Source organism: Papio anubis, chromosome 8 (assembly GCF_008728515.1).
Source record: "Papio anubis isolate 15944 chromosome 8, Panubis1.0, whole genome shotgun sequence".
In the NCBI taxonomy this organism is placed as follows: Eukaryota; Metazoa; Chordata; class Mammalia; order Primates; family Cercopithecidae; genus Papio; species Papio anubis.
In genome coordinates, this window is record NC_044983.1 from 21445582 (window position 1) to 21468949 (window position 23368).

The following is a 23368-nucleotide window of genomic DNA, read 5'->3' on the forward strand; positions in this document are numbered from 1 at the left end:
TGAGCAAGGCAGAGGTGGAACTACCCTAGACTCTAGCAAGAGAGAGACATATGCAGCACATAATAATGACTACTGCAACAAGAGCTGGCAGGAGAAATGCGGGGTATGATGGGAATTGTAACAGGAGGAGCCTGTCGGGTGGGTGGTCAGGAGGCTTCTTTGGGAGAAGTTGTGTTTTAGTTTTTCTCTGAAGGAGGGGTGGCGATTGGAGGAAATAACACTAAGGATGAGATTGGGACAAAACACACAGCCTGTGCCAGGCCCCTGCGGCACGAGGAAGGGTCAAAGCCAGTGTGGTGCAGACACTGAGGATGGGTGGGGGTGGCCTGGGAGGAAGCCGGACAACACGAGCCCTGTGTGAGCCCCTGGTCACAGAAGTGCAGTGGGACCCTTGGGTGGGATTTAAGTGGGAGGTGGTCTTGGCTCTGGCTTTGGGGAGGGGAGAGGAGGGGAAGCCACCGCAGGGGCACGTGTCACTGTGGGGATATCCTTTGCAGTGATGCTGTGTGGAAGGTGGTCATCTGGACACAGGCAGCAACAGTGGCAGGGAAAGACATAGAGAAGGTTGAGAAAATACTGAAAGGTAAAAATCAAGAGGGACTGGACATGGGGAATGGTGAGGAAGAGGGAGAATCAAGGAGGATGTGTAGATTTCCAGCACATGCAGTTGGTGGGGTGAGAGTAAGATATTATGAAGGGTTGCTGAAGACTTACTTTATTTCCCCGAATACTCCAACATGCATTCGGCCAGAGGAGCCAAGCGCTGTGTTCCTGGCCCCAAGGGCTACTGCCCCGCTGCAGACACACTCCCAGTGATGCTTCAGCCTAAGCTGTGGAGCATTCTGAGAAATCGCCCCACAAAACTCATTTTTGGATCTTCCATAAGAATCTGAGGGCATCGTTCATCTCATAAATCTCAGTCCTCAGAGAGAAATTCCCTTGAATCTCTAGAGTTGTGGGCTTCTCTTGACTCATGGGTTAGTTTTCATCTCATAGGTACTGTTAGTTATATGAATGACCAGTTTTCTCTCTGCTCTGGCTGCCAGGAAGCTCACTGTGAAATTAATGACCTACTCATAATAAATGTATAGAACCCCCAGTACACGTTTTTAAAATTAACCCCTCCCTGGCTCCATTTTAAGCCACTACCATTTTGCCAGCACCTGTCTTTCATCTGTTTTTACTTTATGCTATCTTGAATTGTATTTAGGTTTGTATTATCTTAATTTCCTTCTAGAAAAGATGGACTATTGCAAATATAAATAAATTGATAAATAAAGAAAAGTTCCCCGACAGGGGAGTGGCTGTTCCTCTCTGCTGGGATGCTTTCCCCTGGGGAGCTGGTAGGGTGGTGATCTCACCATCTCTCCTCTCACACAGGATGTGATAGCGTGTTATGTCTACCCAGAGAAGCCTGCCCTGACGTCCTGCTTTGTGAGGGCTAGGAGATGCTAGTGAATCTAAAAGGGGTTGGTGGGAGACGCAGCTGCTGGGCTCAGTTCAATCCCTCATTCTCTGTGATGGCAGGATGACAGTGCATCTTTCTTTACCAAGCCCTTGCACATATTGTCACACTTGATTTCTAATTTCTAGGGAAAACTACAACTATAGACCACAGAGGCTGACACGCTTTTCCAAGATCAGCCAATAAGGCAGGCTCTGGTCTCAAGTTCTCTGGCCAGTATCTGGGCCTCCCAATGGAGATGGCTACGTGTGGGTTTATATTATAAGGCCAGGAAAGGGAGGACAGGGTTTGGGCTCAGGAGGACAGCATTCCAAAAGGGAGTCTACTGCTCCTCTTCTCTCAGCATGGGAGGGAGGCTTCAGGAAGTGGGTCATCCTGAATCCCTCGCTGGCATTCCCTCTATGGCCTCAATCTCTCTAGGACTCCCAGCGAACCACCAGGCAGCTAAGTGACTTTCAAGGTCTGAAAACAGGAAATGCTCCACGGAGGAGGTGGAGGGAGGAAGCCAACACCCATGGAGGGTGTCATCGTTCTCATTTAACTGGCATGACGGAGGAGCTCTCAGTCATGTAGTCTGCCCTGGGTCACTGCGGTAGCAGTGGTCCTGTGACTGAACCTGGGCTACAGATTGCAGCTCTTTCCTCCCCCTTTTCTCCCCACTACATCATAGACAGCGATCTGTGGCTGGGGTGGCAGTCATCTCTCTTGCCCCCAGTTTTTCTCCCTTAGGATTTCATTCCACCTTCCTCTATTGCTTGGCTCCTGGCAAGCCTTCAGAGTCTCTTGAGGAATAACTGGTGGGACTCTGGTCGCCTCGGGAGCCCGGTGGGGAGGGAGGGGAGGGGCTCTCACTTTCTGAGCAGGCAACTCCGGCCCCGTACTGCACTCCTCCCTGGGGGCAGGCCACGTCCTCCCCGTCGTGACGGCAGTGCGCCAGGGACAGCTCCGTTCCCGAGCACTTCACTCCGCTCATGACCACTTTGTTGGCGTAGACATCTCCATGCCAATACCAGGTCTCCTGGAAGAACCAACAAAACAAGTGGTGGGTACATCACCTTGAACTGTCACTTTCTGATATCCTGGCAACTTGCAGCCTCACAAAAATCCCAACTTTTATGATCCCATTTTTCGAATGGAGAAAGCACAGAGAGTCACCTATCCAAGCTGTGCAGTTAGTTGGTGGCAGAGTGGGTGGGAATCCAGGTCTCCTGACCCTAGCACTTGGACTCTGTCACTCTCTCCCTTAGGGAAGTAGAGCTAAGGTTGTGGTCAAACACTGCAAGGCTGCATGTCAGCAATGGCAGGTGCACACAACTCAGGTTGCCCACTTCCTAGTCCTGAGCCAGGGCAGACATTGCTAATCAATCACTGTACTCTCTCCTCTAATCCCGAATGGGATTAGATGCTATTGGTTGATTGGAAGTGGTGAGAGAGAAGAAATCTATTTACATATGTCAATCGTTAGACATGTTATTTTTTTTTTTTTTTTTTTTTTTTTTGAGACGGAGTCTCGCGCTGTCGCCCAGGCTGGAGTGCAGTGGCCGGATCTCAGCTCACTGCAAGCTCCGCCTCCCGGGTTCACGCCATTCTCCGGCCTCAGCCTCCCGAGTAGCTGGGACTACAGGCGCTGCCACCTCGCCCGGCTATTTTTTGTATTTCTTAGTAGAGACGGGGTTTCACCGTGTTAGCCAGGATGGTCTCGATCTCCTGACCTCGTGATCCGCCCATCTCGGCCTCCCAAAGTGCTGGGATTACAGGCTTGAGCCACCGCGCCCGGCCCGTTAGACATGTTATAAAGAGGAACTTCTGAATTTAGATTTTCCCCAGTTTAAAGAGCAATTAATAGAGCAGTTCTGCACAGAAGCTGAGGAGATCCGAGGCTTAGGATGCTGGGATTTATTTGGCTCCTTTGCTCTATGGGGCTTCAAAATACTGTTAGGATTTACTCTCATACTTCAGAGAAGTTTCGAGTAGAGAAAAATGAGGAGCAGAATGGGCGCCGTCAGGTACAGAAACGGGATGAGCACACAGGTGCTGTGTTCCTCAGGTCTCTCGGGCCTGGAGGCTGAGGTAGGATTAGAGCTCAAGGAGGTCTTCTCAGGATCGTCAGAGACAGACCATCAGGATAGGAAGGGCCTTGGAAGTATTTATATCTCATCTAAGCTCTCCTGTGATGGTTCATACTATGTGTCAACTTGGCTAAGCCACAGTACCCAGATACTTGGTCAAATATTATTCTAGATGTTTATGTGAGGCTGTTTTTAGATGAGATTAACATTTTAATCAGTAGACTTGGAGTAAGGCAGATTAACCTCCATAATATGGGCGATTCTCATTCAATCAGTTGAAGATCTTAAGGGGTTTAAAAAAAAAACCTGAGGTCCCCCAAGGAAGAGGCCATTCTGACCACAGACTGACTTCAGACTCAAGCTGCAACATCAACGCTTCCAGCCTGCTGGTCTACTCTGCAGACTTCAGACTTGCCAACCCCATAACTGGATGAGCCAACTCCTGAAAAGAAATACCTTTCTTCATGCTGTGTGTGTGAGATATACACACACATATATAAATACACACTCATACATCCTATTGGTTGATAGCGCGTGCACACACACACACACACACACAAATACGCATTCATGCAAGCTATTGGTTCTATTTCTCTAGAGAACTTGACCAATACCCACCCTCCATCCTCCAGATGAAGAACTGGGGACTTGAGAAGGGATGGGGCTTGTGATCAGTGGCAGATTTGGTACAAATGTCAGTCCCAGGCCAGTTTCATGACCCCAGCTGAGGCCCAGGTGTCTTAGGAATGAGCTGACCGGGAAGAAAAATATCTGGACAAAGACTCCCTTGAAACGTGGCACTGTTTTTCCACTCTCCTTGGAGATTTAGAGAGTGCACTGGCTTGTCACAAACAGTATTAGCAGAAACACTGCATTGCCTGGGGAAGCTGAGCTCCCAGAGGGCGTAAGCAGCTATTCCAAACGCCTGCCCCTTCTAGAGGCTGGAATGAAGAGCCACAGGGCAGGGGACCCCGGGCGGCTTCTGCTCAGGGCTCAGGACCTCCCATCAGAGCGACCTGGACACACCCAGCCCATGGGAGACAGTCAGGCTCAGCAAGGATGCAGGAGTTCTCCTCTTCTCTCCCTAAACCCCTTTCTTAGGTCCCAAGAAGGGCCACTGGGGAAGGAGAGCTGGAGTCAGGATTAACAACACAAGAGGAGGGTCTCCAAGCATCTTCCCGTTCTGTAAGCTGCTTGCTTAATGGAAGTGTTTAGAGCCAGGATACTGAGGACTTGGGATTATTCATTCCACATCATGTGGAGGACAACTGAGGCAGGGAAGGTTGGCTGCTTTGCCCCAGACCATTATACAGCCAGCTGGTGGAAATGTGTTGGGATTAGACCCAGAGCCTCCTATTTTGTTGCTCCTTTTGTGATGGGGGTGGGAGGGTGGGAACTAGGACCAGAGCTCAGCTGTTCTCAGCTAAGTCACTCTCTCTTTGGAGAAGGGGAGTTGGAGGAAGTACAGATGATGTGACAAGTCTTGACGATTCCCTAGCGTGTCAATGGGAGAATGCATTAGGCAAAGATGCCAGTGGAGAAATGTGTTCAGACCAGAGCGGGCTTCCAAGGGAGCAAGCTAAGGCGTTTAGGGGGGTTTAGCGTTGGGCCACCTCCCTGAAGGACTGAGTTGCTTCCTTCTGCACAACGCACATCAGGACCCCTCCAGGATCAGCCTTGAGCTCAGGGTGAACCCCAGTGTGCGGTGCAGGAGTGGACCATGAAAAGCAGAGCCCAGCTCCTCATTCTGCAGCCAAGAAATCGAAGCAGAGGTGGGAGCGACCTGCCTGAGGACTCAGGCCTGTAAGGAGCAGCGCTGTGGCCAGAGTGAGGCTCCCTGCCTCCGGATCCAGGGCACCTTGCTCAGTCCTTCCTGCACGGCTAGGGAAGGTATGCGGGAGAGGGGGGCTGACTGAAGACAGTGTGGTCAGACTGCACGGGGGGTGAGTGCAGGGTCTGAGGCCGGGGCTTCTCACCTGGAAGGCGTTGCTGGCGAATCCCAGGCCCAGCTGGCGGCAGACCACCATGGCCTCCACGATGCCCCAGTTCTGGCCACACACCATCCCCCACACAAGGGACCCGTTTCTCTCCACCAGCACCTCCACTCGGCCCTCGTAGGGATTGCGGCCCCCGTTCAGGCGCAGCTGCAGACACAAAGGAAGGCCACGGTCACCAAGAGGGACAAGGGAGCTTCCCCACTGCACTGCCATCAGCCCCAGTGTCCTGGAGTCCTAAGCCAGGTGGTGCTGCCCAGGACACACACACTCAGATTGAGCAGCACTCTTGGCAGCCCCCTGGTGGCAGTGCCATGCCTAGCGTGGTCTTTTTTTTTTTTTTTTTTTTAAGACGGAGTCTCGCTCTGTTGTCCAGGCTGGAGTACAGTGGCCGGATCTCAGCTCACTGCAAGCTCCACCTCCTGGGTTCACGTCATTCTCCTGCCTCAGCCTCCCGAGTAGCTGGGACTACAGGCGCCCGCCACCTCGCCCGGCTAGTTTTTTGTATTTTTTGGTAGAGACAGGGTTTCACCGTGTAGCCAGGATGGTTTCGATCTCCTGACCTCGTGATCCGCCCGTCTCGGCCTCCCAAAGTGCTGGGATTACAGGCTTGAGCCACCGCACCCAGCCACCTAGCGTGGTCTTATAGTGAGGTCCCCATCCCAGGCACCCTGAGCAGCTGGGGAGGCCCAGTGACTCCACTGAGCACCACAGCAGAAGCTGACGCTGCTCCCCAGGAGCCTATCAGTGGGGGCTGCTCCTTGGTAGGATGGTGCTCTCGGGACCTTGACATGTTGGAATCTCACAAGACTCCTGTCTGGGCCGTTTTCTCTTTGCCACAGCCCCTACCTGGCGCTGGCATCTTGTCCCATGGCTCCCCTGCTGGTCCCTCTGAGACCCACCTAACCAGCTGCCTGTTTGACAGCTCCACTTGGTATCTCAGAGATCACAAATCTGAACTTGCTGTCTTTTCTCTTTACCCTAAATGATTGGGTATGGCCATGTTCCAATACAACTTTATTTTAAAAAACAGGCTGGGTATGGTAGCTCATGCCTGTAATCCCAGCACTTTGGGGGGCCAAGGTGGGAGGATCACTTGAGCCCAGGATTTTGAGACCAGCCTATGCAACACAGCGAGACCCCATCACTACAAAAAATAACTTTAAAAAATGAGCCAGGTATGGTGGCGCACACCTGTAGTTACAGCTACTCGGGAGGTGGGAGGATCCCTTGAGCCCAGAAGTTTCAGGTTGCAGTGAGCTATGATCATACCACTGCACTCCAGCTTGGGCAACAGAGCAAGACCCTGTCTCAAAAAACAAACGAATAAAAAACCAGGACGGGGGTGGGGCTTGGCCACACATCATAGTTGCTGGGCTCCCGAATCTGCTGTTATTCAAGCCAGAAACAGAGGAGCAATTCTTGACATCTCCCACTCTCTTATCTCACATCCTATCCAAGTCTTCGCCTGTGGGTTTTATCTCTCGTCTCTCTCCAATGCATCCACTTTCCTCCAGTCCTTCCCTACCCTCCCTCATCCCTTGCCTGAGCCAGAGCAGTGTTCCTGTTCTAGGTCCTAAAGCCAAGGCAAGTCTCAGAGGTTCTGGCTGCAAAATGTGGCTACCTCGTTGCCTCTGGGGCCAGGAAAACACGTGGTCATCAAGGGCGCTTCCCAAGGCTCCAAGACGTTAAGGCTGACCAGGCCTGCAATGGCCTCCATGACAGAGAGAAGGGTTGACTGTTCCGGAAGGAATCTGGACACTTCACGCACTGGGGGGCTTTTCTCATTTTCTAGATTAGACTGCAGCGCACAGTGTAGCTGGCATGTAGTTCTAACTTAGCAAAGGACCCAGCTTGCCATTCCCAGGGCCCCACGCAGGGCGCCAGCATCGTGGAAACCGTGCGGCTTTCTGGTGAGCGGGGTCTAACCTCGCCAATGACAATGGAGCCTATGGGACTTCATGGTCAGCCAGGAGCCTCTGTCCTCACCCTCTCCACCTCCTCACCCAAGGAGGATGCCAGGGAAGGTCAGGCCCTCTCCAAGTCTCTTAAAACAGCCCAGGCATTTCCCTTTTCCTGTTCCTTTGGTTCTCAGTGGCAGCAGCACAGAGTTTTAAAGAAGGGAGCGAAGTGTGTGGCAGCTCAGTTTTTTTTCTGAACATGAATAGAGAAAACAGAACGCCTCCAGCCAGCGGAGCACAGCCAGGCTGCACCGTGTTTTGATAAGGTTGTGGCTAGCCGGTCCCACGCCTGTCTTTGGAGGTGGTGAGGCAGAGGTGAGGTAACTCAACTCAGATGTTAACATGCAAGGAGGCAGGGCCTTTCCAGCTCACATTGCACACAGGGGCTTGCGCCTGCTGCCAGGCCAGGGCCAGGCCCGAAGTTCAGAGGGGGAACGAAACATTGCAAATGCCAAGTGGCAATGTCTGCAGCAGTACTAGCAGCAGTGCCTGGTCACTTCCTGGGTTCACCCCAGAGCTCTGTGGCTATACTTTCTGCGGCCTCAGTTATAGTCCCCTCGAGGTGTCCAGTCCCCTCACCTTTTTCTGCAAGCCCATGGCAGGGGTGTTGCATCTCACACCAGCATCCTCCTCGTGGTTGCAGCCCTGAGACTCGGCGTTGAACTTGCAGTCTATGATGGATTTCTCATTGCCCGTGCACTGGATCTCGTTGAGGTGGATGGGTCCAATCCCTGCAGAGGGACAATAGACAGGCGCTATGAAAGCTTTGGAAGGAAACTTTCTGGATCAGCAAGAAAGGCCGGACAATAAGAACATGCCTCTCCTATCCTCAGAACTCTCCCCACTGCCTCTCATAATCAGCTCAGTGACCCAAGCCTCTTCTCTCCAGACAGAACAGTGCCAATTCTCTTGGGATTCACTTATCCCATAAGAGCAAATAAAGTTTGCTACTAATTTGCTGTGTGACCTTGGCTGATCACTCAGCCTCTCTGAATACCACTTTTCTCTCATTCTTTTTCTAGTCCAAAGGAATTGGACTAGAAGTATACGTTTCCTTCCCGACTTTAATGTTCCATGCATTTATGAATCTCAAAGGTACGACTACTGCTGTATCTGTAAGGGTCCCTGCAAGAAACAGATGGCATGTACAAATTGGATTGAGTTAGAAAAAGGGATTTTAAAAATAAAGGTATGGATGGAGTGAAGGGAAATCACAGAGCACAGTCCAGTACTCAGGAGCTAGTGATACAGGCATAGATACCACGCCTGTTACCCTCTGCCTCCCTGCTAGGGGCTATGGATTCAAAGATGGGTAAGGCAGGCCCCTGCCCCGAAAAGCTCCCAGTTCCCGGGGGAGGCAGAACTTACACAAAGGCTTGTGTTACTGACGTGGTCAGTAACAAAGATGAAGTTCACAACAGGTGCTCTGGGGCTCAAAGGAGGCCCCTGACTCTGCTGGGGGGTTCTGGAGACAGCTGGTATCGAGGCTTACTGAGGCCAAAAACCAACTTCTAGATCAACCCATATTAGCAGGCAGGAGCCAAGTTTCTATTTCCTTGGAAATTCATAAATGATGCTTCCAATTCCTTGGAATGTTATAAAATGCATAAAAACGCATTGGTGATGGCGGCTGGAAGCATCGAAGGACTAGCATGGAAAGGCTGTGACAAGGCATCGATCCTAATCAGAGCCCAGGAAGCAAGCAAGGCCCACAGCTCATGGGCACAGAGACAGTCAGGAGAGGAAACCGTATGTTGGGAAAGAGCACAAGGCTCTGTCTGGGAAACAGCTGGGCTGATCTGGTCCAAACGCCCGAGCTCTCCTCCCTCTTGGGAAGCCCTCACTGTCTCCTGCCTCCTGGACTGCCCTATTTCTGCCTCCATCTAAGGAGAAGCCTGCCTTGAAGAAAAACCTCCATCCTCCTTCGTGGTGCAGCTTGAAAGAACTCCCACTTGTCTGAACTTCTGCTTGTTACACATCTTGCTCAAGCGGCAATGAACTGGGCAGGCAGCCTGAGACTGAATTCAGCTTGAGGTTGAAGATTAGGTTGAATCCTTGGAGAATGATAAAAGCTTTACCTCTACCTTCCTCATCTGTAAAAGGCCAATTAATTATAATATGTGTTTTGCCAGGTTGGGATTTTTTTTTTGGGGGGGGGGAACAAAGTTTTGCTCGGTTACCAGGCTGGAGTGCAGTGATGTGATCTCGGCTCACTGCAACCTCCGCCTCCCAGGTTCAAGCAATTCTCCTGCCTCAGCTTCCCAAGTAGCTGGGACTACAAGTGTGTGCCACGGTGCCCAGCTGATTTTTGTATTTTTAGTAGAGATGGGGTTTCCCCATGTTAGCCAGGCTGGTCTCTAACTCCTGACCTCAAGTGATCTGCCCGCCTTGTCCTCCCAAAGTGCTGGGATTACAGGCGTGAGCCACTGCGCCCGGCCCAGGTTAAGATTATGGGGAATGAAGTGGACTCAGTAAATGGTGGGCATTTTCAGTATTATGTCTTCTAGATCATCTATTTGTTAGTGTAAGTTATTTCTGACTAAGATTATTTCTTCTTCTTCTTTTTTTTTTTAAATCTTGAGATGGAGTCTCACTCTGTCACCAGGCTGGAGTGCAATGGCATAGTCCCAGTTCACTGCAACCTCCGCCCCCCAGGTTCCAGAGATTCTTCTGCCTCAGCCTCCTGAGTGGCTGGAAATACAGGTGCACACCACCACGCCCAGCTAATTTTTGTGTTTTTAGTAGACACGGGGTTTCACCATGTTGGCCAGGATGGTCTCGATCTCTTGACCTTGTGATCTGCCCGCTTTGGCCTCCCAAAGTGCTGGGATTACGGGCATTGAGCCACCATGCCTGGCCTGATTAAGGTTATTTCTTATTTCTCCCACTTGACATGAGCTCCTGGAGAGTGGAGTATTTGTGGAATAAATGAATTCTCCTTTCCAAGATCCAGGCTGAAGAGCACTCAACCAATGTTTGTGGATTGCTAAGACTAGAGCTCAAGACTGGACAGGATAGGTAAAGCCAACTTAAGAGCCTAGCACGCCTCAGACTCAACTGGTTGGTCTCCTTCTGGCTGAACTTCTATGTAAACTTGCGTGGCTGTCTCAGACATCTGGGGACGAGGCCTCGGGGGGCAGGGTCTCCCTCCTGAAGCACATATACCCATGGTGCATCCAAGGAAGGGCACAAAGAAAGAGGCCCAGCGTGGCTCACCCTCTTCCTGCCCCACTGAGTTCCGTGGGGGGTTGGGCAGGGGGTGGAAGATACTCCGAAGGACACTGGACTGGGCATCTGGCTTCAGCATGCCCATGGTGTCTGTGGGCTTCTGGTTCCTTCTGCTGACCTGGGCTTGGCATTCTGCACCTTGACCTGCAGCTGTCACCTACTCCTGGGTTCTGGAGCACCCCTGAATTGCTCCTCCTCACGGTGCCTTCCCCGTCTCCACCTTGGCTCTGTTCTTCTCCACATACAAACCCTGGCCTAGGTGACCACGAGGCTTGAGGCAGAATTAGGGCTCGGTGGAAAAGCCACGTCTAACATCATAGAGCAGTGTTATGGCTCCCATGGGTCCAGGCCAATGAGTGGGCTGAACTGTCAACTAAACTGGTTACAATCAGATTGTAGGAAGCACAAGAGAACAGAACAGGACATGTCACGGGTTCTGCATGTTGTAAAGCTAAGCTCTTGTTTACAAAACCTTTGCTGGAGTTTTACATGTCACATGCATTCCTTCTTGGGGATTGCATGCAAAAGGGTTTTCAAGCCACTGCTGTAAAACTGGGGAGCCGCCCCCTCCAGTACAAGAGCCACCAGCCGCATGTGGCTATGGAGCACTTGAAATGTAGCCAGCCAGTTTGTCTACTCAGGGATGCAGACAAACTGAGATGTCTGGTAAGTGTCAAATACATCCTGGATTTCAAAGACTTAGCACCAAATATGCAAATGATCTCACTAATAGCATTCATATTGATTACATGTTGAAATAATATTTTGGATACACTGGTTTAAAGAAAATACGTTATTAAAGTTAGTATCATCTTTTTAAAATTGTGGCTACTAGAAAATGCAAAGTTACATGCGAGGTTCCTGTTCTATTTCGTTTCTTTTTGAGAGACAGAGTCTCGCTATGTCACTCAAGCTGGAGAGCAGTGATGTGATCATGGTTCACTGCAGCCTACCTCCCGGGCTCAAGTGATCCTCCCACCTCAGCCTTCAGAGCAGCTGGGACCACAGGTGTGTGCCACCATGCCGGCTAATTTTTCTTTCCTTTTCTTTTCTGACAGAGTCTCCCTCTGCCGCCCAGGCTGGAGTGCAGTGGCACGATCTCAGCTCACAGCAAGCTCCGCCTCCCGGGTTCACGCTATTCTCCTGCCTCAGCCTCCTGAGTAGTTGGGACCACAGGCGCCCGCCACCATGCTACTTTTTTGTACTTTTAGTGAAGACAGGGTTTCACCATGTTAGCCAGGATGGTCTCACTCTCCTGACCTCATGATCTGCCTGCCTCAGCCTCCCAAAGTGCTGGGATTGCAGGCGTGAGCCACCGCACCCAGCCTATGCCTGGCTAATTTTAAAAAAAATTTTGTTGGGGGGGTCTCACTATGTTGACGAGGCTGGTCTTGAACTCCCAGGCTCAAGTGATCCTCCTGCCTCTTGCTTCCCAAAGTCTTGGGATTACAGGCGTGAGTCCTGTTCTGTTTCTATCAGACAGCACTGGTCTAGTGTTGGAACTTGTCTAATGCTATAACTTCTTCACCAAGTATTTGTTCGGCTGACCCTGCTGATTCAACTGGAACACATTCATTCATTCTTTACAACGTCAACAGCTCTGGAGTGCTGCGTGCTGGCAGCCTCGGCACTAAGAACACAGAGATACAGAAACAGGTGTGCCCTCATGTGGCATGCAGCCTTGCAGGGAGGTGGAGGCACCAACAGGCAGTTGGAGTCCTGATGTGGGCAGGAGTCCTGAGGCACAGAGAGCAGAGCCTGACCAGAACCTCACATCTATGCTGGTGAGGCTGGAGCCAGTCAGAGCTGCAGGTGCTGTGTGTCCAGTCACCTTGTTTCACAGTGAAGAATCTGAGGCCTAGAAGGTTGCTCAAGGTCACCAAGCAAGCAGGTGGCCAGGCAGGGAGGAGGACTCAGATTGCCCGACTCCCAGTCGTTGCTCTTTCATGCCTCCTGGCTGTGGGTGTGGTCACTGAGTCCATCAGCTAGAGCCAGGGCTGAGGGGCTGACCCTGTCTGCTCTGTGACTTGATATTAAATGTGGTACTTTTCCCTTTCTGCCTACTGGAGTTACCCCGCCCAGCATGACAGGAGATGATCAATCATCCACTGGTTCTTTCCAGGACAGCATCAAAAATGCCAAATGCCTCTTTCTCCCAGAGTTCTGCAGGCCCCTGGAAACCTCTGGCTGCTCTGGGCAGTGAAATAATTAGGTCACATAGCACACACCCATGATAAATGGAATGTTTATGTCATCGAGGGCCTGTTTATTCCTCAGAATGAGTGGACTCTGTCCTGTAGGCCCTGGGAGAGCACAAACCCACACGTTGGGCAATCAGTAAATAACTGCAGGGATAGTCAAGATCCAGGGAGGCCGAGTGCAGTGGCTCATGTCTGTAATCCCAGCACTTTGGGAGACTGAGGTGGGTGGATCACTTGAGGTCAGGAGTTCGACACCAGCCTGGCCAACATGGTGAAACCCCGTCTCTATTAAAAATGCAAAAATTAGCTGGGTATGGTGGTGCACACCCATAATCCCAGCTACTTGGGAGGCTAAGGCAGGAGAACTGCTTGAACCCGGGAGGCGGAGGTTGCAGTGAGCTGAGATCGCGCCACTGAACTGGGTGACTGAGTGAGACTCTGCCTCAAAAAAAGATCCAGGGGATCCTGAGGAGCTCACCGTGCCCAGGGAAGGAGCACTGTTATATGGCCCACTGGAAGCTGCCAGGTGGCACAATGTGACTCAGAGTACACCCCAGACCCCCAAACTTCAGTGCACACCTGGAAGCTTGCACAGACTGGAGAATAGAGGCAGAGACATTCTGAATGTGAACAGGACTGGGCCAAGGTGGGCATAAGGAAGAAGCCCACGTCTGAGAGTTAGAAGACTTGGCTTTCAGTCTTTCTCTGCCGGCAATGATTGGGGTGACCTCAGACTTGTTCTCCTCATCTCTTGCACTACAGGACCTGAGGTCTCTCCAGCTGTGCTGTCCATGATTCCAGGACTCTCTCCAGGCCTCTGGAATGCAGGCCTCCTTCCAACATCCGGAGACCCTGTAAGAGCTGACCAATTGCAGGCCAGGATGTGGGGACGCCGAAGAAGGAAACAACCAATGGCACTAGACAGATGAGCTCCACTTCTAGAAGGGGGAAAGCTCCACGGTCTTTGACTCAGCTGGAGGCTAAGTTCAATGCAGGATTCTAGAGCCTCACACCAAAAACCACTGGATGTGGTGTCAGGCCCTGGGCTAGTGAGGACTATCATTTCCTCCAGGCTGTGATCAGTGACCTCACCACATTCCTTTCTGTGGGGTGATGGCCCGACATCTGACACTATGGAAATATCCCCTCCCCACTGGACAGGCCACCCCACCCCGTGTCTGTAGCCCATTCTGCTTCCTACCCATCCCTTCCCAGCCATAGCAGCCGACGGTCTGCAGTGGCCTCCCTGCTGGTCAAGGCTGAAAAAATTCCAGGAAATGACTAGGACTTCTCTCGCTCAAGTCACAGTTGTCTCGGGGAGGGCTGGGCACTCCTAGACTGCACAGTCTGTTTGGGGTAAAAACCCCTCCTGTTCAATGACCAAGGCTCGCAAGGATAAGTGGTGTTCGTGAGGCTTCCTGGGGAGGGGAAAAGGCCTCTTCCGTGTCATCTTCTAGCTGCAACATCACTTTCCACCAAGGGACCCACTTGAAAGCCTCCTTTCCTTCTGTTTTTTTGCTCACATGAAAGATTTGTTCAGGACAGTTAATAAAAAGCAGGCCCTTTCTTAATGAGTCTGAGGACATCCGGAGGGCGGCATCTTGTTCCCCTTCTCTGCTGTCAGGCAGGGACTGTGTGCAGGGCTGCTCCGGGGAGGAAAAGTAAGATGGCATTTGGTCCTTTTGTTGTACAGAGTGGTTCAGTCTGGTGAACTCGGAGGCCCTCTCCTGCAGGAGGGGCCTGAGAACCCCGCTTTTTTGGTGGGGCAGCAGAGATCAGTGGGTTAGGAGCTGGGAGACCTACGGGGGAGTATTCATTGGCCACTAATATGTTATCTCACCTTGGACGTTTACTCTGCTTTTTGGGCCTTAGCTTCCAAATCCATAAAATAGGGTCTCAATGTTCTCTAAGGCCCCTTTCAGCTCTGTCTAGGGAGAGGCCTGGGATTCTCTCCCAGGCAGCCGCCAAAGGGAGGAGGGAAAGTGAGGACTGCCTGAGAGCTCACGGCTAGCAGCCAGGCTGTGCTCACAGCACCATGCTCCTGGCAAGAGAGGCCCCCTCTAGCCTCCCCATTCCTTACCTTGCCCCAGTCGGGAGCCAGTGACTGCCTCTTTGGCACTCCCAAAGCCCAGCTCTCTGCAGACCACACTGGCCGACACCAGGTCCCACTTGTCGTCGCAGACGGTCCCCCATTCTCCATTTTTGAGCACCTCCACACGGCCCTCCCCGATGTAGGCACCGCCTCGCAGTCGCACCAGGGGTTGCTAAAGAGACACACGGTCCTGCTGAGTACAGATGCTGATGCACGTTCAGCGGGCGACCAATGTCCCCTCCCCCTCCCTTCACCGCCACCCTGTTCCCAGGCCAGGCACTGTCTGAGAGCTGCAACTGTGCTTGATGTATGGATGTGTGTGTGTGTGTGTGTGTGTCGTGGGTGTGTCGGGCTGTGGGAGCTTCCTCTACAGAGACAGCTCTGGTGCAAGCTCCCTTTGCAGCCCTCGCATGGAGCTTCTGTCCTGGTCCCCTGGGGAGCCCATCGGGGACTGTCAATCACTCATCACCCCAACCTATGCGTGGCACAACCTTCCATCAGCACTTCCCCCACCAACTCCAGAGCCTCATGCTTCAGAGCTAGAGAAAGAAGCACCTACCCTCCAAAGTCTGCAGATTCCAAATGGATCATAATTCTTTCTTATAACAACGTAGGTTGCTTCTAAGCAAGTTTGGATCAACCTTGCTTATAACACAGTGCTACAGTCTAGGCCTGCAGAGACTCCACAGTAGTAGGCAGGCACTGGAACGATTCTGCTATGCACAACAACCAGAGGCAGGAGGGAGCAGACAGGAGAACGGGAAGACAGGGAGCTGGAAAGCCAACCTTCACACAGTCACGACTCAGAGAATGGATGGGGAGCCTCACACTGATTTGTCCCAGGGCTGGGGGCATGCCCAGCCTCCCTCGATTTGACTCCAAGTCCCAGCTGGCCTGACTCCAGAAGATGCAGCCAACCGGCTATGCAGAGAGGGTGGAGAATTACAGTTTGAACACCCCTAGTGTTCACTGACAGTCTGGCAGCTTTCATCTCTTTGTGGGCTTTACTGAGTTAGACAGGAGTAAGACACTCTCTACGTCTTGGTCACAGTGGATCATGTCTTACAAGATGGGAGCTGGGTCACTTGACTCCAGCTGTCCACATAGCCGGGTTTGCATCTGTTTCTCTGCATGTGTGTGCATGCACGTGCATGTGTGGCTCATGTGTGTGCAAGCTCACCTGCATGCATGCTGCATGTATGCACATGTGTGTTTTGGAGGAGGCTCAGAAGCCTGTGAGGCTCTCAGCTACTGCTGATGCTCAATTCAACTCCACAGAGGGAGTGAGGAAGACTGTGTAGCCATTCTAAGTGTGTCACCTCAGACCAGAGTCATTGCCTGCCCTGGCCTATGTTGTCCTCAGCCCATAGCTGCCTTCACCCTACCATTGATGGCCAGGCCGAGACAGGCCTGGGTGGAGGTGACCTTTTCAAGCATTCACGTCCACCAGCTACGTTGAGGGGGATGGCATCATACAAGAACCTGCCTCTCCACCAACTGTACCTTGGGGCTGGCCATGGCAGGGTGGGGTGCTGGGACAGCACCCAGATTTACAGACCTCAGGGACTGCTCTGACTCTGGCAGTATGGGGAGAAGAAAAAAGGGGAAAACGCCCAGTGGCTGCAGGATCTTTTATCCTAGCTTTAAAAAAACACCCCAAACAGAACAAAACGAGTATAACTGCTGGTTGGCTCCAAGCTCTGTTTTCTGCAGAATGGTGGCCTCCTGCTTCCCTGACCTCCCTTCCCAAGCTGTCTTCCCACAGAGTGGACCATCCATGACCTAAGCTTAATGGAGGCAGAGTGTCCAATAACCTTGCTCCAGCCCGGCAGTGGCCAAGCAGTCGGCTGGCCCCAGAGGAAAGAAAGAAACCAGGGGAAAATATGATGTAAGGCACGCTCGCTCTGTTTTAATTGGTTTGGTATGAACTTGATTCCTTTTTTTTAAACCGCACAGTAGAGGAATTCCAAGACAGTAGGATCTGGTATTCTGGATGACACACAAGGAAAGCTCAGAGGCTCAGGCTGAGGCTGTGGAAAGGATGTGGCCATGAAATCACACACAGGGAGCATGGAGGTTTAGGGGGTGATGGGCTGACTGTCGGAGGAGGGGGAAGTGGTGCTGTCCAGGTACGTCCTGGAGGCACACATATGATGGTGTGGTCACCTCTGTGTTCTTCAGAGGCCCTTGAGGGGACAGAGGAGGCAGGGCCTCCTGAAAGTGCCAGGAAGTTACTCCTAATAGTTCCCACTCCCTCTGGCTAAGGAGGGCTGGGCTCGAAGCATGCATTCTGCTCCCCTCACTGAAGGCTCGGTCTTTTGTTCAAATCACCACCAAGCCTGGGAAGGGGGGTGCCCAGTGTGGTTTATCCAGCTCTTGTCATGGTGTCCCTTTTCTATTGGAAGAGTGTAATCACCTCCTTTCCAGAGCAGGTCTCAACAAAGAGGGGGAGACCGCAGAGGGGAGAGGGGAAAGAGGGAGGGTAGAGGAGAGGAGACAAAGGGCATGGTTGGGGGAAGGCTGGTTGGCTCAGCCTCTGCTGCTCCTGCTCAGCTGCCTGGACCTGGCTGACACACCTGGTTGACACACTCTCTGCCCCCACCCCAGAGCTCTTCTCCCTCCTCTGGCTCCCTCTTACCCCCAACTTGGTGACAGCCCACCTGGAACTCACCCCTGCCAAGGTGATGATTACTACGACCATCACGCTAATCAGATGCTGTCTCATCTACTCATGCTGAGTCAGCACACAGTGCACTAAGTACTGGGGTTTTACCTGGCACAGGGAACCAGCCCCTGAGAAATGATCAGTCACTTCTCCTATCCCTCCCTCTCCTCTTCCCAGTTGCTGTTCCCACCCACTCACCAGATAGTAGCTGTTTCCTGAACACAGAAATCACAGAGACCCTTTGATGGATACAGGAAGAAGGAAGAGGAGGAGAAAGAAAAGCGAATCAAGAAGAGATAGATAGGGCACCTGCTCTTTTTCAGAGGCTGGGTCAAGCCTACCATGGTTGTTCTAGAAAATCGGCCCGTTAGGCCAGGCACGGTGGCTCATGTCTGTGATCCTAGCACTTTGGGAGGCCAAGGTGGGTGGGCCATCTGAGGTCAGGAGTTCAAGACCAGCCTGGCGAACATGGTGAAACCCCGTCTCTACTAAAAATACAAACATTAGCAAGGCATGGTGGCGGGTGCCTATAATTCCAGCTACTCGGGAGGCCGAGGCAGGAGAATTGCGTGAATCCAGGAGCCAGAGGTTGCAGTGAGCAGAGATCATGCCATTGCACTCCAGCCTGGCAACAAGAGTGAAACTCTGTCTCAAAAAAAAAAAAAAAAAAGAAATCGGCCCATTGAAATGGGGCTGTTACTTTATATGGGAAGATGTTCATCTACATGAGCCGAGACACTCTTTTTTTTTTTTGAGACTGAGCATGTTTCCCGAGATTTTACTTTGAGCATCGAGGTTTCTGGAGCATTTTGAGATTGAGCATTTGTGATGAGGTTTCTGGAGATTTTGAGATGCATTTTGAGTGTTTATACCTTTACATACTTTACACCTTTACATTACCTCCCTTTATTATTATTAATTTCCTTTCATATTAATTTTATTACACTTACATATTCTCTTTACATACAGTTTCACTTGCTATTACCTTTGATACATATACCTATATTACATTATTATTAATTTACACTTCTACATAAATTCCTTAATTTCTAATTTTACACTTTACCTCTCCTTTACATAGTCTCTCATTAATTCTTTATACTTTATTAATTTTACACTTCTATTACATTCTTTCTATACATTTTATATTCTCGGAGAGATAGTTTCTGGAGATTTTGAGACATATATATTTCTTCTTTTGAGAGAGAGCTTTAGAGCATTTCTGAGAGCATTTCTTTTGAGATTTTATTCTGAGCATTTCTGAGATGAGAGACCCTGAGCATTTTGAGAGATATTTTGGAGAGCCCGAGATGAGAGGTTTTGAGAGATTTCGAGATAGTTTGAGAGCATTTTGATACATACTCTTTATTCTTTTCGTGATAGATATTAGCCCACACACTCCCACACTCCCCACACTCCCACACACAGCCCCTTACACACACTCCTCTTACACACTTCTCACACACTCCAGCTCCTCCCCTTTACATTACTAGCTGTACACACACTTTAATTCTACACACCTCTATTTAATATTAATTTTTTACACCTTCCCTTTGCCATTACACTTCTATAATTTACACATACCTCTATACACTCATATATTATTAATTCTATTAATTCCTTTTACATTACATCCACTCATATTACACCTGCCATTATTAATTCTTAACTCTCAGAGCATATTTCATTATTATATCCTTACATTATTAATTCCACATTATTGTAGCTCCCATTACACTTTACCTCACACACTCCCAAACCCTCCCACACACACCTACACACACACATACCCCACATACACACACCCCTTAATTTCACACTTCTATTATTAATTTATACCTCTTAGCCACACTCCATATACACGCCCCACACCCCACACTTCATACACCTCACACATACATACCCCTAAGACACTTCACACTTCATACACTCCTTACACACCTCTACACACCTCCCACACACTTCCATACATACATCGTGTTGTTTCACATGGGCATAATGTGACTAATGTATGGATGACTTAGGATAATGGCAGATTTTCTACCTTGGTGGGAGCTTTTTAAAATTGTTATCCTTTCTGTTGCAAAATAAACCAAACATGCTTGAAAACGTGTCGTTGGCTGCGTGTACTTTTCAGAGTTGGGTCACATTTCCAGTTCTCCTTTGGGAACTGTGCAGAGGCACCAGGTCCCTGCTGCACACCCTTCATCATCTGTTCCTGCTGGGTAAGCAGACAGCGCACAGCCTATGACAACTGATGCTGGGGTAGTCTTCTCCCCCAGATGGTCCTTCTCTGCAGAGGGCGCTCAGGTCTCAGAGTAAAGCAGCCACCATGGTGATCTCAGCTGAGGCCACCCTTCCTCACTCTCCCGGGGGATCCTGCCTACTCCCTCAACACCCTCCCATCCCCTCCAGGTGCCAAGTGGCCACACCTCGTGCCCTGTCCTCACCTCTGGCTTGTAGGCTTTCCGGAATCTCGAGGGTCCGTCAGGGCTGAAGACCTGCCCAGGCACACAACTCACCACGGCCGGCAGCCCATTCTCACAGGTGACATTCTTCATGGGGTCCAGTGACACCTGGGGGCCCAGCTTGCAGCTGGAGATGTGGGCCTCTGTGCCGATGCAGTCCATGGAGAATGGCCAGTAGCGCTGTTTCCTCCGTGAGGCAAACATTCTGCAGACGGTGGGAGGGGACAGGTGATCAGGGCATCGTGACACCTATCCTGATTCCTTCTGCAACGAGGCAGAACAACAGAGACTGGGCCCTGCTCCTGGAGCTCAGCCCTGCTTCACAGAGGAGTCCTAGCTCAGTCCATTCAGCCAGCATTCACTGAGCACCTCCTAACGCCAGGTGCCACACTGGGCACTGGGGGACAGGACCCAGAGTGTGGACAAGGCCTCCTGCCCTCAGGCAGCTTTCATTCTAGGAAAGAAAGGACTCACTCAATGTAGTGAAGTAATAATAATAATGAAGCCCTAGAATATAGAATGCACAAAGGTATTTAAAACAGGTGAGATCCCTGGTCCTAGAAAACCCCTCACAGTCTAAGGTAAACCATTTGTTTACCCTAACTCTTCAGATAATTCCAATATAATTTGTTGTCATTCTTTTTTTTTGAGACACAGTCTCTATCCCCCTAGGCAGAAGTGCAGTGGTGTAATCACTGCAACCTCTGCCTCCCAGGTTCAAGCAATTCTCATGCCTCAGCCTCCTGAGTAGCTGGGACTACAGGTACCCACCACCATGCCAAGCTAATTTTTGTATTTTTAATAGAGACGGGGTTTCGCCATGTTGGCCAGGATGGTCTCAAACTCCTGATCTCAAGTGATCTGCCTGCCTCGGTCTCCCAAAGTGCTGGGATTATAGGCGTGGGCCAATGCGCCCGGCCTGTTGTCATTCTTTAGCTTTATTTTTCTTTGTCAATGAGCAGTACAAGCTGATTGCTAAACTCTCCCAGTGATATACAAGATTAAATTTGTATTTCCAATGAGAAGCAATGAAAACAGTCTTAAATTACTCCATCTGCTGAATCAAAGTACAATCTGCCTAGCAGTAGAAATTATAATGGAACAAAACTGCTACTTCCTGCACCCAGGAAGATGAGTGAGGTTGAGGTTGTCTCTGTACCATATCCTGAGAAGTTCCAGCTCCAGGTATTTCGTTAGCATTATAAGTAAGTGTGTCTCTTTGTATGTTTTTAAGGCAGAATATGGATGCAGGTAATTCAGTGTTTTGTTTTGTTTTTTTTCTGAAACAGTAACCAACTGATAAGTAATAGATTGGCTAACAAAAAGGATACTGTACCTCAGTTTCTCATGTCCAAAATCAGAAGTAGTAACAGTATCTACTTCACTAGATTGTTATGACAGTTTGTTTGTTTATTTATTTGTTGTTTTGTTTTTTTTTTTGAGATGGAGTCTCTCTCACTCTGCTGCTCCAGGCTCAAGTGCTGCATGATCTCGCTCACTGTAACCTCCGCTTCCCAGGTTCAAGCACTCCTCCTGCTTCAGCCTCCCGCCAAGAACTGGGATTACAGGTACCTGCCACTCACACCACACCCACTTTTGTATTTTAGTAGAGATGTAGCTCTACCTGTAAGCTGGGCTGTGGCTGGTCTCGAATTCCTAACCCCAGGTAATTCAAGGTTGCCTCCCTCAGCCTCCCAAAGTATTGGGAATTATAGGCATGAGCCACCACTCCGGGCCATAAATCTGTATTTGCAGGTAGTGTCCAAATGTCTGCAAAGTCATATCATTGTAAGGAGGCCTTGGTAGGAGACTCCTTCTACCCCATCTGGGTTCCTGCTTGGCCCTTTAAGAAGCAGGCTAGCACTCTTGGAGAGGCCGAGGTCTTCTGGGACCCAAGTGGTCTCGAACTCCTGACTACAGGTGATCTGCCCACCTCTGTCTCCCAAAGTGCTGGGATTACAGGCATGTGCCACTGCGCCTGGCCTGTGGTGACAGTTTAAATTCGTTAATACTTGTCACTTAAAATAGTGCCCAGACATAGGAAGGGCTACATAAGAGTTTGTGAAATAAATAAGTAAATAAATAAAATTGTATTTGGTTAAAGAAAAAAAGAAAAAAAGAAAAAGAAGAGTGAGAGGAGGGAGGGATTCCGCGGTTGGAGTGATGAGAGACGACTTTACGGAAGAGAGGACTTTAAATTGGGCCCCCTGAATGATGGTAGAATTTGAAACAAAGGAGGTCCAGGAAGGCCCTGCTGCCTGCTCATGCCAACCCAGCTTTTCAGGGCCCATGTGCTTGACCCTGCATGGCAGGACCCAGTGAGATGCCAGAAGGAGCCAGCAGAGGGGCCTCGCTGGGCAGGCTGACCCCAAGACAGGGCAGAGGCGAGATCCCATCCCTGCTGGTCCAGCAGTCCTGGAAGTACCTCCTTTATCTCAGTGTGAATGGAGTGTGAAGACAGAGGAAGGGCAAATCCTACAGACACAGTTATCATCTCTACTTAACCCAAATCTGAGACTTGTTAGAATTCTAGTGTGCCTGTGAATGCAAGGACACGGAATCTTGCCGAGGACTATCCACTACCCTGGCAAATCCAGGGTGCGTGCTCACCACAGTGGCAGCCCAGAGCAGAGAACTGCTCAGGAGGGCTATTAATAATTCCAGGAACCACTGCCCTCCCGACACACTTCCTGCAAGGCCCCTGCACTTGGAAGCCTACAGCATGTTCCATGACGCCCCCACAAGGGGTGGGAGAAGATACTCGGGGGGAACACCAGCTGCTCGGGGATTGGTCAGACCTCACCGCCTGCCTTGGTTCAGGAAAACCCCTCTGCTTCTAGCCGTCAGTCAGCACCACCCTCTCCAGGAACAGATGTCCTGCGTTCTAACTGGACAATGCAGAGCCCACAGCAAACAACTGTCCCCAGCAGCCCAGATCCCTCTGACATCAGCCCCCAGGAATGTGCTGCAGACCCTCTAGCACATTCAGGCCTCGCCGAGGCGCCTCTCCCCTCCTCCATCCCAGTGTTTCACTGGGGACAGGCCTCTAAGCTGCAGACGGAGGCCCTCGGCGGGTGGTGGACAGACCACCCGGCTCCAGGCCTGGAGACTGGAGGGGTGACTGGAGTGAGTGAGGCAGCCTTGGGTGGAGTGGAGCAGGAAGCCTGCCTGTGAAAGAGGCAGCTAGGCCAATAGCTGGGCTGTAGGAAGAACACGGAGCTGGAC

At 50.8% G+C, this 23368-nt stretch overlaps 1 protein-coding gene across 1 annotated transcript in view; it reads right to left on the bottom strand.

Annotated features, from left to right (window-relative positions):
* Positions 1 to 23368, bottom strand: part of LOXL2 (lysyl oxidase like 2) — a 100203-nt gene that overhangs the window by 14864 nt on the left and 61971 nt on the right. Inside the window, exons 5-9 of the mRNA XM_021942139.2 lie at positions 20126 to 20348; positions 14999 to 15182; positions 8069 to 8220; positions 5511 to 5678; positions 2318 to 2483 (exon numbers count right to left, since the gene is read on the bottom strand). Coding sequence (XP_021797831.1) covers positions 2318 to 2483; positions 5511 to 5678; positions 8069 to 8220; positions 14999 to 15182; positions 20126 to 20348 — 893 coding nt within the window. The remainder of the gene's footprint in view (positions 1 to 2317; positions 2484 to 5510; positions 5679 to 8068; positions 8221 to 14998; positions 15183 to 20125; positions 20349 to 23368) is intronic.